Genomic DNA, 13,693 nt, shown 5'->3' with positions numbered 1-13,693 from the left:
TTTGATCCGAATCAGTTAATATTATTTTGTATCTGTGCAGAAGTTGAGGAGAGCATCGTTAAAAGGTCAGCAATCCTCAACAGAAAGTGATCCTTCTTTTCAAAGCTTACATGTAGGGCATAAAGAAGATCTGACTGCTGCAGGGAATGACATGCAGCTCTGAAGAGAGCATTTTGTTTTATTTTGATTAAGTAATCAGATATGTTTCTATCTTCTTGTTCTATAGGACAAAAGGTTTGTACAATGTACATAACGCAGAAAGTATTCATTTAGTCAAATGTGTATTCCACCAATTTTACAGTTTAAGTTTTACCGGGAGTTTATTCTCACATTGCCAGATTCCCCTTTACAGATCTGCGGCGGAGGGTCTGGCTTGTCCACAATAGGGGGAAAAACCTGCTCTGGTTTACTGGCATTACTTTAAACCAATCAGAGGACGGAGCAACGGTGCAAAATAGCCTCGTGAAGGAACTTTGGTTCCTTTTGGTTTTGGTGGAACGTTTACGTTCAAAAGTTGTTTTAATCGTGCAACAGAAAACTCAGATAGGACAGAAAGTCTAGCTAGCTGTCTGGTTTTACCAGGGGCAGTAAACCTAGTCCTCTTAAATCCACTGGAGTTAAGAATGCCAACACAAAGAAAGCAGAAGTTGAGGGACATTCAGCCCAAAATGAGGGACATCCAGCGGAATTTCCGGTGGCACCTGAACAAACCCGGAAATGAAAAGTCAACGATATAGATTGTTGGGGTTGTAGCACCAAGAAGAGACTGTAGTGGCTTAAAATCCTTCCAGAGCCACTTAACATAGGGGGAGGATTTCAATGCACAAAAGACCAAGTCCAAAACAAAAATCCATTTTAAGTGCGTTTTTTCCATTTTAGGTGCAGCGATGCAAAAAAATGTGTATGTTTGTCTGTGATTGAACTGGAATAGCTACCCCGGTCTCAAGCCAACCCCCTAACTACTAGCATACATAATAAATAGCTAATAATAAACTAGGGGTGTCAACAACAAATAGGGGAGTAAACAACCTAAATAAGTATGTCAATCATTTATAGTCATAATGTAGGATGGCCATCTCATATTAATAAAACAAAGAATTGGTAAGTATAAATGTAAATGAAATATATTTCATATATATATGAAAATACACACACACACACACACACACACACACACACACACACACTAAAGAAATGGCTCCTACAGACACGTTGGTGAATGAAAAAGCTTAAAGGAAGTGCAGATCCAGACTTGCTTAGGGAACTCAACTTGGGAAGTTGTGATGCAACTCTGCTGCATCAATTGTTCCCCTTTTTTAAGTCTCTAGCAAATCCCCTAACTACGGAAAAGCAGGATATAAAAGGAAAACGGATTTCAGTACAGTTTCAGTACACAATTCACTGGAGCTTCATCGAGCTGTGTATTAGCCTGATAAATATGTTGCTTCAATTGAAATATCAATACGTTTGATTTGTTGTGTCTTTTTGTTGCCATCATCCTATCCCCCCTCAGGGATCATTAAAGATTCATCCCATCCACTTAATCTAATCTAGTTTTGTACCGAGTGTATTGATTATGCACTCTCTTTTGTGTTGGTACACATCTTTTGTAACTGTTTACTGTGAATGGTACATTAGGACCATTTAAGCTCCCTACTGAAATGAAAATCGTCTAAAATGACCATCACATGACTATTCACATATGCATGCTGATGTAAACAGGAAGCAGACTGTTCAATGTTACTCAGCACGACACAAAGTCATGGATTTATAAGTTAAAAATATAGAAAACACTTTGGAGACAGATCAACACTGGCGAAAAGTAAGATCATTTATTTGCTAGGACTAAGTACAAAATGCAACTGCAACAAAAAGGCATGCAAGACTGACGGACCTTTACAAAAAGGTCTCCGTTCCTACACGTCCAGACTACAAAGCAACAACAGGGTCAGGAGTGCTTCCTTTTTTCGGGGCTTGGAAATGCCCGAGTAGTGGAGGCGAGGCATAAACTTAGCAGAAGATATGAGTTTTTAAACAAAAGCATATTAGCGTGGACACACACGATTGCATAATGAGCGTTTAGATGAGAGTTGTCAACTTCTAATCTTGATTTGGCAAAAAAGCAACGATAGGACAGGTTAATACCTTGGTTCTGACTCTGTACATGTTCGTAAGCAGGCTTCACTAACCGCAGTCCATCTGCCAGCAGAGCAAACAATATCTCTATACAACAATACAAACACACACACACACACACACACACACACCTGAAAAAGCCTGCAGGGGGGCCAAAAAAAAGCATGCCAAGTTCTCTATGGATTATCATCAACACTGTGGTTCACAGGTTTGCCATTATTGCACATCAGAGCAAACAAAAACGGAATAAATGAGAGTGAACCAATGAACACACACACACACACACATAACAGAGTGGAAATAAGTGGGAGGAGATGTTGACATTCAAACTTTCAAAAGGGTTTTGTCCCAACCCTGCTCCCCACTGACAGAAGGAAACACACAGTGTTAAAGGGGCGAATGTGATTAACATGCTGTCAGCGTGCTCTACTGTGTACTGTATGGAGGATGGGAAAACCTCACGTTAACATACAGCTCAACACACAATTGGGGCCTGAGGACTACTTAAGATTGGGTTATGTAACCTTGTGAGGGGTAGTAATGCCTTCAGCTGGAAAAGCATCTTTGGCCGATGAGACAAAAATCAATGGGGATAACAAGGTCAGGTCCTTCCTTTGGCTTATTCATACTTACATCCATTTATACAATGCTTTCTACATCCATTTATAAAATGCTCGCAACAATTGATTTGTGACACAGGGGAGATGACTTGAGTGGCTTTGTGTGTGTGCGCTATGAAACACATTTTTGAAAAGTTCCTGTCTGTCCACTTAGTCCACCATGTGTTCCAAGGGGGACATTATACAGTTGAAAATTTGACTTTTCAATGCTCTCTGGTAGAGCTCCATCACAAAAGACTCAGGTTAGGATATAATAACTACCAAGTTGTAGTTCCATGGTGGTAATGGATGACTGAGAACTACCGGAAAGAAAACACCTGCATAATAGGCGTTTGGTTACACGTCTGATAACTAAAATGTAATCTTCCAGCCAACCAGAATGGAGAATTTTCAGTGGCCACTGTGTAAAGATACTATACTATAGTTAGCTTTTACAGTGACACTGTGCATAATACGTCATGAACATAACTAGAGGTTTGTGTTTTGTTATCACAACTTAGTTAGCAAATACAACATTTCAGCACCAAGCTACGGGGTAGGTCTACGTCTCCACGTACGTAACCACGGCGTAGACTTTACGTAGAAGCATAAATCACATTTTACTGTGAACATCAGAACTTTGGTCTTCAAGTGGTCCTCTTGGCTATAACTCTGCTTCACAGCCATGACAAAAATATCTAATAAACAGACTCCATTGTTATTTTCTAAGCAAATTTGTAACTCACAAAAAATAAAAACTTTCAACTTGATCACTCAGTGGCCTTTCTCTAGCACTAACCAGGACAAACTGTGCATTTAGACCTATTTTATACTTATAAAAATCTCTAAATAAAAAAAGGCTAGTTTTCTGTTGTGCATGATAACAGCTGCAGAGAAACACACACACAAACACAAAATCAACAGTCTTGTTCCTTTAACACTCAGTCACACAGACACTGTACCTGTCAGCATCTTCAGTTGCAGCCACAGCCTGGTGATATCGTGACAGAGTTGAGACACTCGGTTTAGAGCCATTGTTTTGCCGGTACATGTATGCCACCTGATACATATGTACACACGCACACACTGTTAAAACACATTCAAACACACACAGCAGCATATTCTGTCAGAGCACATGATGGTGGAAGTTCAGGAAGTCCATTCTGCTACAGCCGAGGACTTCAGCCGCTTACTGAGCTGTCAGTGCACTGCGCAGCCTACACAAACACACACACACACACACACACACACACACCTCCCCCCTTCCCATCTGTACCAGCCTGCCAGGCGGAGTTTCACATGGTCCGCCTCCAGTTTCACATGTCAAACTGTTTTCACTGAAAGGCTTCAGCCCTTTGCAGTGACAATAACTGCAAATACATAACAATGTGTAGAGTCCATTATTGTCATTCCCATTTATGCTCCGTCTCCAGGCTGTTTCCATGACATTTAGATGATAAATTAGATTACTGCAATATTATAACATTTTTATTTTTGTTTTGACCATTATGCAGTATGAAATAGGGTTAAGCTGAGACCAAAGAATCTCTTGGCCAATATTTAGAAATCTGATGTCTCTCCTTAGAACTGTGCTTAAACTAAATAAAAAACACGTTAGTACAGCTTTACAATACACAATATGTTTTTAATATAAAATATTATTATAAATATTAGTTATGTAAAGTTGTTTGTGTGTCGCTTAGTTCTGGTTCTACAAGATGAGTTTCTAGAAAAATTTAATATTAATTTATAACACTGTTTCCATTCTGAACTTGGACATAACCTCCTTGCAGAGACATGAAATGTCTTGAATGTCATGAGTTATACAGAATCATGTTCATAGCTTTTTTAGTAAAAGGAGGCTACTAAAGTGTCCATTTGGCTTTGCTTACTGCTTCTCCTGGGTTAACAAGCATTAGATATTACAGATTTTAACCAACATTTGAATGCACCAAGCTGGCAGAGAAGTGAAATAAAAGTATTAAATTAGGCTAATGTAAACATGTTTTTGTGTGTACTGTACAATGCAAATACATTAGACTCATGTTGGTGCCAGAAGAAAGGGAGGTCTATTTCTCTCTGCTTTTTTCATGCTATCTCACAGACACAAAACACACACAAACACACACACACACAATGCCAATAATGACAGCAGGGGGACCCAGTGTGCCACACACAGCAGTGGGAAGTTTAATTTGTATACTGCCCTGCTGAGGAAAACACAAATTTTAAGTCTTTTTGTTGCTTCTATTTATTTAACATATTGCCCTGTCTTCTTCACATGAAAAAGGAATACAGTAACTCCTCACATTTTTTTTTTTTTTTCCATGAGGCTGTCAATCCTGCCTTGTAAGCCCAGGATGACCTTAAGAACTTGTATCTTCTCGTATTGCTGCCTGATATATGTCAAACTTTAAAAACGTACGGTGTGGTTGCTGCTGTTTGCCTTTTCACCAAGGCAAGCTGCACAAGACAGTGTAGCCTGGTCAATGTGCTTTAGAATTAGCGCTTTACTGACAAATTAAAATACACATATAGATACTTCATATAGTGACACTTTTCAGATTTGCTAGGTCTGAGAACATAACCATGATAACGTCACAGTGATGTCCTCAGGTTCATTTCATCTTGGGCTTGTAGACTCAGATCTATAGTAGAAAACCTGGGCAAGGAGTTTGAGAGACATGGAGGCAGAGAAGGTCTAATGACACAGGCTTACGAGTTGCATTTTGAGAAAGGTGGAATCAAGCATTTTTGGAGTTTGAGCCGTACAGTATGACCTTAAAGACAGTGTGTTTTGTTCCTTCGCTTTATTAATGTACCAAATTGCTTGAGTAGCCCTTTAATAGCACAGTTCCTCGTTTCTTTCCTTTCCCCCTCTTGTTCTCTTTGGCATCACTGTGTTTTTATTAGCAGATAGAAAGAATTGAGTCCATAAACTTCATTAAACTTAATGCACACAACTTCTCAAACTATCTCCTCTAGGGCCCCGCTTAGGTGATCACACACAATAACAGCTAGACAGAAATACACTTGTGAAAACAACAGATACGGACTCCTGTCTTAAGGTTTTGACTAATAAGTTTAGGTCTTTGAGGTCGGTCACACACACACACACACACACTTTCATCATTGGGGTGAACATTTAAGTACATATGGACTAAAATATGGTAATGTCACAAGGTTATGGTGGTACCAATAGATGGACTGGGATTAGGCACGAGGAGATTAAAAACAATGGATGAATAAGATTAAGGGTTAGATAAAGATAAATCTCTCAGTCTAGTCTGAGATAACATTATCAATAAATGAAGGGATTCAACAGAGTTTGAGCCGACAGGATTCTGAAAGATCTGAATGTGACAGAGGAGGTCTGCATAGAGTGGTGTGTGTTTACCTACAGGACTGTCAGATTTAGATGATAGAGCACGTTGGCTGTGGGACAGGAAAAGGCTGAGGGTTTATAATGGTTCATTTCCGGTCTGTGTTAAATCATCCTCAAGCAGCTCTGAAATAACCCCCCCCCCACGCGTGGCTGATTTACAGTTCCACCCTGAACACTCTTTAAACCACATTGTATATTACAGGAATCATCACTACCAATAACCTCGATTTATTTCAAACTTCACTCTACTCCAAACATTTGACCCATAAAAGAAATAATGTGACCGCCCTTTATGAAAGGGTCACCAAAACATAGCAGGTCCAATTTAATTAACTTTGTCATTTTCAGGACTTCATTTGTTCATTTTAAACTGAGGAAGAAGGCCGAGAGAAATTTCAATGGGACAACAGGAAATGTGTGACAATAGGTGTGTGTCAATGCATCAGTAAATATGACATGCAAAGCCTCTAAAATCAACATTGATTAAAAAATATTTGATGACTGCATCTGTGTGTGTTTACATTGGAAGCAGAGCAGACTCCAGGGTGTGTATATGGGATGTAGAGGAGACCTGTGTGTGTGTGTATGAAGGATGTGGCGCAGACTACAGCTCGAATAACTCCCAGCTGAATTATTTATTTGAGACCCCCCCCCCCCCCCCCCAATGTCTGTGTCGGCAAAGATGAAACACTATTGACCCCTTCGGCTGCAGGATCAAACACTATTGGCCGGCTGTGGTGTAAAACAGGAAGCCCTCAATTGTGAAGTGACTCACAAGTCCAAAACAAGCAGCAGGTGTGAACAAGTGAACAGTTTAAATCAAGGTTGCGACAACATGTCAGTCAGCACTTAACCGGCTAATTCAACCACAGAACAACCAGTCTACGTCCTTCAAAAACCAGCAGACAAGGACCATATTTAAAGTCTCGCTTCAGCCATGTGACAGATCCGTCACGGGTGGTTTATCATTTTACAAGATCAAACCATCATCCAGGTTCCCTTGGAGTGTCAAGACCTTGTCGACAATCATTAAGGCTCTAATAAAACAAATTCAATACTGTCAAGGATGCTCTGATGACATCATAGACCTGCACTGGAACAGCTGATAAGAGTGTCTTCATGGTGCAATGTAGGCTTAAGTCCAGCTTACAACCCTCCAACCAATCCCTGATCAGGATGAGAACAATAAACATGAAAGTGTGTGTGTGTGTGTGTGTGAAGGGGGGGGGGGGGGCACGGTCACTCAACAACAACTCAATGATGACTAGGGATTTTATCTTAAAATAGGTCAGTAGGTGTCAAACAAACAAAGAGCATAAGGCATATCATGGGAAGGAAGTTACAATATTGGGAAACAGATTGCAAAATCATGAAAACACCCATGATGAGAGGTTTTGCCACATAGGCAGAACACTATCACAATGGATTATCATTCAGGAAAACACCAGAGGAAGTTACAGCAGGTGACCATTATAAAACAATGGCTTTAAAAAGGTCCAAATTATCTCATTATATCTTGGAAAACACGCCATGGAAATATGAGTTGTTAAAGCAATAGTAACGAGGAAAATAAGATCAGGAGCAAGCACCTGTCTCTCTGTGACACAGCATTTCTAGATTGGCTCTAAAAATACACTAATCTCTAAATACAGACCAAGGCCTACAGAAAACAGACCAAAATAGACCTGAGCCCTCACTGACAAGTACCAAGATCTAAAAAGATCATCAAGCACACACACTACACAGTCCACACCTGGGAGTTTGAGTAATCAATGATGCACAAACCAGACGCTCACAGGCTGTCAAATAATTATGCCAGCCTTTAATGAACCACCTTGAGTAAATAAGGATGTAGTAATATACTTTATAAGCCTATTGCCATATTTACATATCTATTATAGGCCACAGGAGACATTTATCAGAGGGAAAATCTGTACGTTTTCTTGGAATTTGGTTTGGTTTTTACACTCCTTGTAAAAACAGACAGAGGCTATGAACCAGATTTACGCGATTAAAGAGAAGCGCGTGGAAATGCCTTGAAGAAAGAATGCAATTTAGGCATGCTTCATTTATCAGTACTCTAGTTACGCCGCTGACTTTGCAAGCACATGAATTCCGAGGTCAGTGAACGCGACAAGCTACTGCATTTTATTATTTCAGTTTCATTTCCAACTAGAATTACTTCTTTGCGATTGTGACGAATGCTTTTTCTTCATGAGAAGAGCACACATGACAGCAGAGACGGTCTGTTAAAAGGAAACAGACATGAATTGGTGCTCCTTTGAATGTTTTAAGGACAGATGTTATGGTTGCAGCTGGCGAACTTTTCTCTAGAGTTGAAGGTAATGGAATAGTAAACATCTTGAGACTGAGGGCCAAACTGGAACTGGAACCACAGCTAAGACAAAAACAATCGCAGAGTATGCACACTACATTACTTCAGTCTTCCTTCACGTGAAACAGTCATGATTCCCATCTAAACATGAGCCTTTTCTAGCACGGACACACCTCACACACCACAGTTAAAACTCAACGACACACCCATCCCTGCAAAACTCACTTTGCAGCTGTTGACAGCACTGGATGCATCTGTAGTAGCTCTCCATCTCCCCCAGTGAGATGCGGACAAACTTCTCTCCTCCATATTCCCGTATTGCTGTGCAGTCCTTCATCCCGTCTCTCCGTCTGTTCTCCTCTTCCTACCTCACCACAGGTTGAGAGAAGAGCACCGCCCGCCTCATCCTGCTCTGCTCATTTGTTTTTCCCAAACCCTCCCTGTCTTACACACACACACACACACACACTAAACACACATACACAATTTTCAAAATACCCCTTTCTTAAACAATGGTGTCAAAGTGGAGGTAAAAAAAAGTGACAGAAAATCTGCAGATTTAAATCCTTTCAAAATAAATCTACTATTTTAAAACAAGAGCACTCAGGTTGAAGAGTTACAAAAATTAAGAGTTCATGGGCTAGCCAGGACCTGGTTAGCAGTGTCTCTAATGTCCCCGCTTCCAAATGAGGAAAGTCTTTTATTTATAGCATTAACACAACTACACAAACACCCATGGTTGGGGCGCCCGGGTAGCACACCTGGTAGAGCAGGCGCCCACATACAGATACAGAGGTTTACCTGCGGCCCTTAAATGCATGTCATTCGCCCCTCTCTGCCCTTTCATGTCTTCATCTGTCCTCTATAAATACTTAAAAACGCCCCAAAGAATTCTTTAAAAACAACACCTATGGTTGCTTGTATTCTGATAACATTATTGCCCATATTATGCAGAACAATAATCCAGCTGTATGCTGCTCAACATTGTATTAAAATGTTTGTTAGCAGAGATTGTGTTGCTTAAGCTAGAACTATAAAGTCTCATGCAAAGTTCTTCTAACTCGCAGTAGCATTCAGTAAATATAAAGCTAAAAGATGTCTTCACAGAACCTAAAGGGCCTGAAGGGATTACAGTGTTTGGATAGAAAAGCTCAAACAACAAAAAAATTACCCTCCCATCTAATGTCTACAAACCAAGATTAATCCTCTGACCTGTCTGGTTTCTGGCCTTGTGAGAAAGTTATTCATTCAAGACAAGTATTGATTAGGCTGTGCCACGTGACTAATATGTACATTTTTAGCGATCAATGCACTTTCACCGACTTAACTTGACCCAATCTGCAACTCTAAAATGACCCCTTTACAAAGTCCAACCACTGAAGATGTGCCTGCTTCTTGTCTAAACTACTCAACAAGTTCCCAGAAGCAGAATGATAGAATATCATGCATTAAGACGACACTCACCTCCTCTGCTAGTCTGCGTGCGTTTGTGATTCTGCTTCCTTACTGCATGTTGACGGCCACAGCAAAGGCTGGCTGACATAATGAAGACAAGCCAGTCTGTTTGTCTTTCTAAACGGTTTCTCTGAATTTCTGTTGGCCCGCCTGTTTCTGTCGAATCTGTCCCTGAACCATCCAACTAGTGAACTAACATGTCTGCTGCCGGTTTAATAAGACATAAGGGAAGTTATGAATTAGCCACTCACAAGGGATATATCAGCTAATCATTACCAAAGGTCAGACACCAGAGAGGGCCGCATTCAAGGAATTACACTCCATGGTAGAGAACATAGTGACAGCTAGTGCCCCTGCTGGTCTGCTGAGTCCGCACTTAAAGAAGAACTGCAACAGTTTGGGACGTACAGTACACGCGTTTACCGTCTTAGTGGATGTTGGATGATAATATTGACAATTGAATTCCTGTGTGCACGATATAGAGTTTGGTCAGGCCTAGCTTAGCCCAACAACTGGAAGCAGGTAGAAACTGTTAGTTTAGCTCCATTAAAGTGCACCAATGCTGTCATATTTACATGTTGTATCAACAAATATAAACCATAAGTAATTGATAGTAATCTTCCAATTAATTACAATTTAAATAAGGCATTTTCAGTCAGACAACTCATGGCTTAATTTAAGAAAGTGGGGCTGTTGCAAAATGTTTTCTGAATTTAAACCCTGAATTGATAAGGGACTTAATCTTTCACTTAATTTGCAAAGTCAGGGGTAGCTTTCATCCAACAATTTTAATGTGTTTTTGTACCTTAAATGGTGCAGAAAACACCTTCAGACGTAACCCTTAACATATTAAAAGCTGTTAAATAATGCATTAGTTTATCAAAGATTGGGGGTAAAGTTCTATTGTCTTTGGGTAAGTACCTACATTTGCACCTGAAAAAGTTGCCCACATATAACATCTAGCCCACTGTAAACCACATTCCCAATAACCACATTGATTTCTAATAAGTAATACCTCAAATATGACGTATTGAGTACACTGATTTCCTTCTAGAAAGAGGTACATGCAAAATAGAATGTGATTTCATGTTTGTTTCCATCTGTAGTTGCTTAGGTCAAATTCCCAGTCACCCAAACTACCCCAGACATACTGCAGCATCAGCAGGAAACTTAACTAGTAAGGCTCTTCTATGATGTTTGAATAATGACGGTGAAGCACAGTAGGGAAAATCTCCCCATGGCGATATGAAATCCTGTCCCGTCATCCTGTCTCATTGATTTAAATAAAAGACACTACAGACCAGAATGCTCCTTGAACATAGATATTCAGTTACACAAAACACACACCAGCACCTTTACAATCAGCACACACAAACTGACACTTACCGGTTGGTCCAGGGCCCCTGCTGTGTGTGTGTCGGGTCAACAGACTGATAGATATAGAAAGATTGTGAAGCAGTCCACTCAACACATCACGGCTCTCTTGAATTAACTCCAAAAGAGACATTGTCATGTAGCAGCAGCTTTCATACTGCGTACTATGAGCTTGTTCTTTAAGCCGCCTGCCTCGCCTCCTCCCCTCGATTAAGCTGCCGTTTGTTCTTCTGAATGTGCGATTGTTTATCTTACTTCATGTCTGCTTCATCTTTATCACAGGAAGAGAGGGGTGGAGGGATGACATAAACCCCCTTACAGCTAATGGTACTAACTTGGCAAATATGTGAGTTTGGACTGTTAACCACGGTACAAAAGGACACTAAAATTGATACAATCCCCTTCTTTTTTGTTTTACTTCCAACTAAGAAGGAAATGAGCACAATCTGGTGTCTAAGTTTATCAATAATGGGTTTTCTGTGTGTAGCCAGGAGATAAAGAAAGTGTTAACTACCCCACAACCAGTGACAGATTTTTCATCACAACACAAGAGCCTAAAAGTCGCACAAGGCTGCATTTTATCATCATGAATGGTTATATTATACACAACTGAATGCAAATCACTGAAAGCAATTTAGAGGTCTTAAAACAGGCTACAATAAATCATAGAAATTATGCCAGAGAAACAAAACTGTAGATCATTTCCTCAGAGATGGTTACTTGTTGCTTTAAATTTCTTCTTTTACTCAAAAAGACTTGACAGGATGCCAAAGGTTGTCTCATGCTACACAACAGTGCCTCTGTGGCCTCAACAAGGACGACCAAATACTGAAGATAACTCAATAGTCTTATAATAATAGGCTTATGATTTTATGACTTCGAAGAATTCAAAAGAACAGACAACAGGAGCTTCTGACTGTGGCATCGGTTGGTGTAGTCTTTTTTTTGGGCATTACTTTTAATGTGGCGAGAAATTACACCGGTGCCATCTGTAAAGGTCCCCACCTCCCTTAGACTATCACATTATCTTTATTTTACCTAATTTATCATCACACAATCGCACAAACATTCCCAATTTAAACTTCAAAAGGTAGCGAGAAAAGATCGTCATGCACTTTTTATTATGTCACATTCATTCGATTTATTAATCAAGTAGAAGAGTCGCAATCCGGGAGATCAAAACCTATGCTCTCCTTCTCTGAAATGGCTTCAAAACGGATAATACTGACAATAAACTCAATTATTCTGGCTTCTTCTTGGTTAAGCCAATTCTCCAACTGCTTTCTTGGATACTTTGACATGCTTTGTATAAGTTAATACTTGTCATATCATCTAATACAATCTATTTGTACAGGCCCTATTTATTTATACGTCTTTCAAACAACAACACCACCATCACCATGGCATTCCACCTTTAGCAAAGAGCAGAGAGAGACAAAGCGGAGGAATAACCAAACGCGGGTTGTTCCATTCATTTTGAATCAAAAGAACTACCAGCCCCTATGTATCATAGTAACCAAATGAATCCAAACTGATTTAACCCGTGAGGCCCACTACTGCATTGTGTAAGGGTGCAAATGGCTGCAGACTACTGCATCTTAACTTGGATCATTCCCTATCCTGGAACATTACTCAGATCATGACCCATTAAGACATTTCAATCAAAATGAATGGTGCATGATGTAAACTAAATTAGGTTCTATGAAATTTTCCTCATGTCTTGGAAACCTAATATAGTCATAGTTTTCTGCAGATTCTGTCCTCAGGAAACATCTTACACTGTACGTGGGAACATGATAATAGTACACTGTATTGTCACTATTACATGTTGTCACACTGGGTTAAATTACTCCTTGTTCTGGTGCAACCTTCTAAAAAGATACCTGGGGTCAGATCCCATTTTCAAAACTAAATTTACAAGATGCAAGCTGTGACTTGCCACATGAGATCCTTTTTTCTTGCATAACATTTTGCACATTCAACAAATTAAATAAAACACGTATCGTAATTGCGACCCATGCATGAACATGCGACAGCCCTCATAGAACTCAATCATTTGTAAAATGGGGACGCTGGCACCAGACTTAAGACTACACCAATTTTTTGGAATTGTCTAATGTAAGTGTGTGACATGTCCTCTATGGGACGTGACCTGGACACCCTTCTGGCTGCACTAGGGGACAGATGCTGCAGGGATCCCTACCACAGATTGTTGACAGCACCTCCAGCGATTGCTCCAAGTCTTCTGATACTGACAGCTTCTCTCCCATCCTTGAACCGGGACACCAAAACTGAGCAGACTTCCTTCTTCACATGTACTTTGCAGCTCCTAAAAAAAAATACAAAATATGACTATAACAACAAAAACTATAAGTGTAAATCTTTAAAAAAAAAAAAAAAAAAAAAGGA

At 40.0% G+C, this 13,693-nt stretch overlaps 1 protein-coding gene across 4 annotated transcripts in view; it reads right to left on the bottom strand.

Annotated features, from left to right (window-relative positions):
* Positions 1 to 10,210, bottom strand: part of mcf2la (mcf.2 cell line derived transforming sequence-like a) — a 37,859-nt gene extending 27,649 nt beyond the window's left edge. The window contains exons 1-2 of one of the 4 annotated variants that reach the window (XM_034864626.1): positions 9,920 to 9,995; positions 8,681 to 8,899 (exon numbers count right to left, since the gene is read on the bottom strand). In XM_034864626.1, coding sequence (XP_034720517.1) covers positions 8,681 to 8,792 — 112 coding nt within the window. In that variant the 5' untranslated portion in view covers positions 8,793 to 8,899; positions 9,920 to 9,995. Of the gene's footprint in view, positions 1 to 3,697; positions 3,962 to 8,680; positions 8,906 to 9,919 lie in introns of those variants that run through there. The other 3 variants (XM_034864628.1, XM_034864627.1, XM_034864629.1) reach the window with 3 other exon arrangements.
* Positions 10,211 to 13,693: the final 3,483 nt, after the last annotated feature.

The sequence above is a fragment of the Etheostoma cragini genome, chromosome 24 (genome assembly GCF_013103735.1).
Source record: "Etheostoma cragini isolate CJK2018 chromosome 24, CSU_Ecrag_1.0, whole genome shotgun sequence".
Lineage (NCBI taxonomy): Eukaryota > Metazoa > Chordata > Actinopteri > Perciformes > Percidae > Etheostoma > Etheostoma cragini.
The sequence above is the reverse complement of the archived record's forward strand: the minus strand, read 5'-3'. Positions and strand labels throughout refer to the sequence as shown.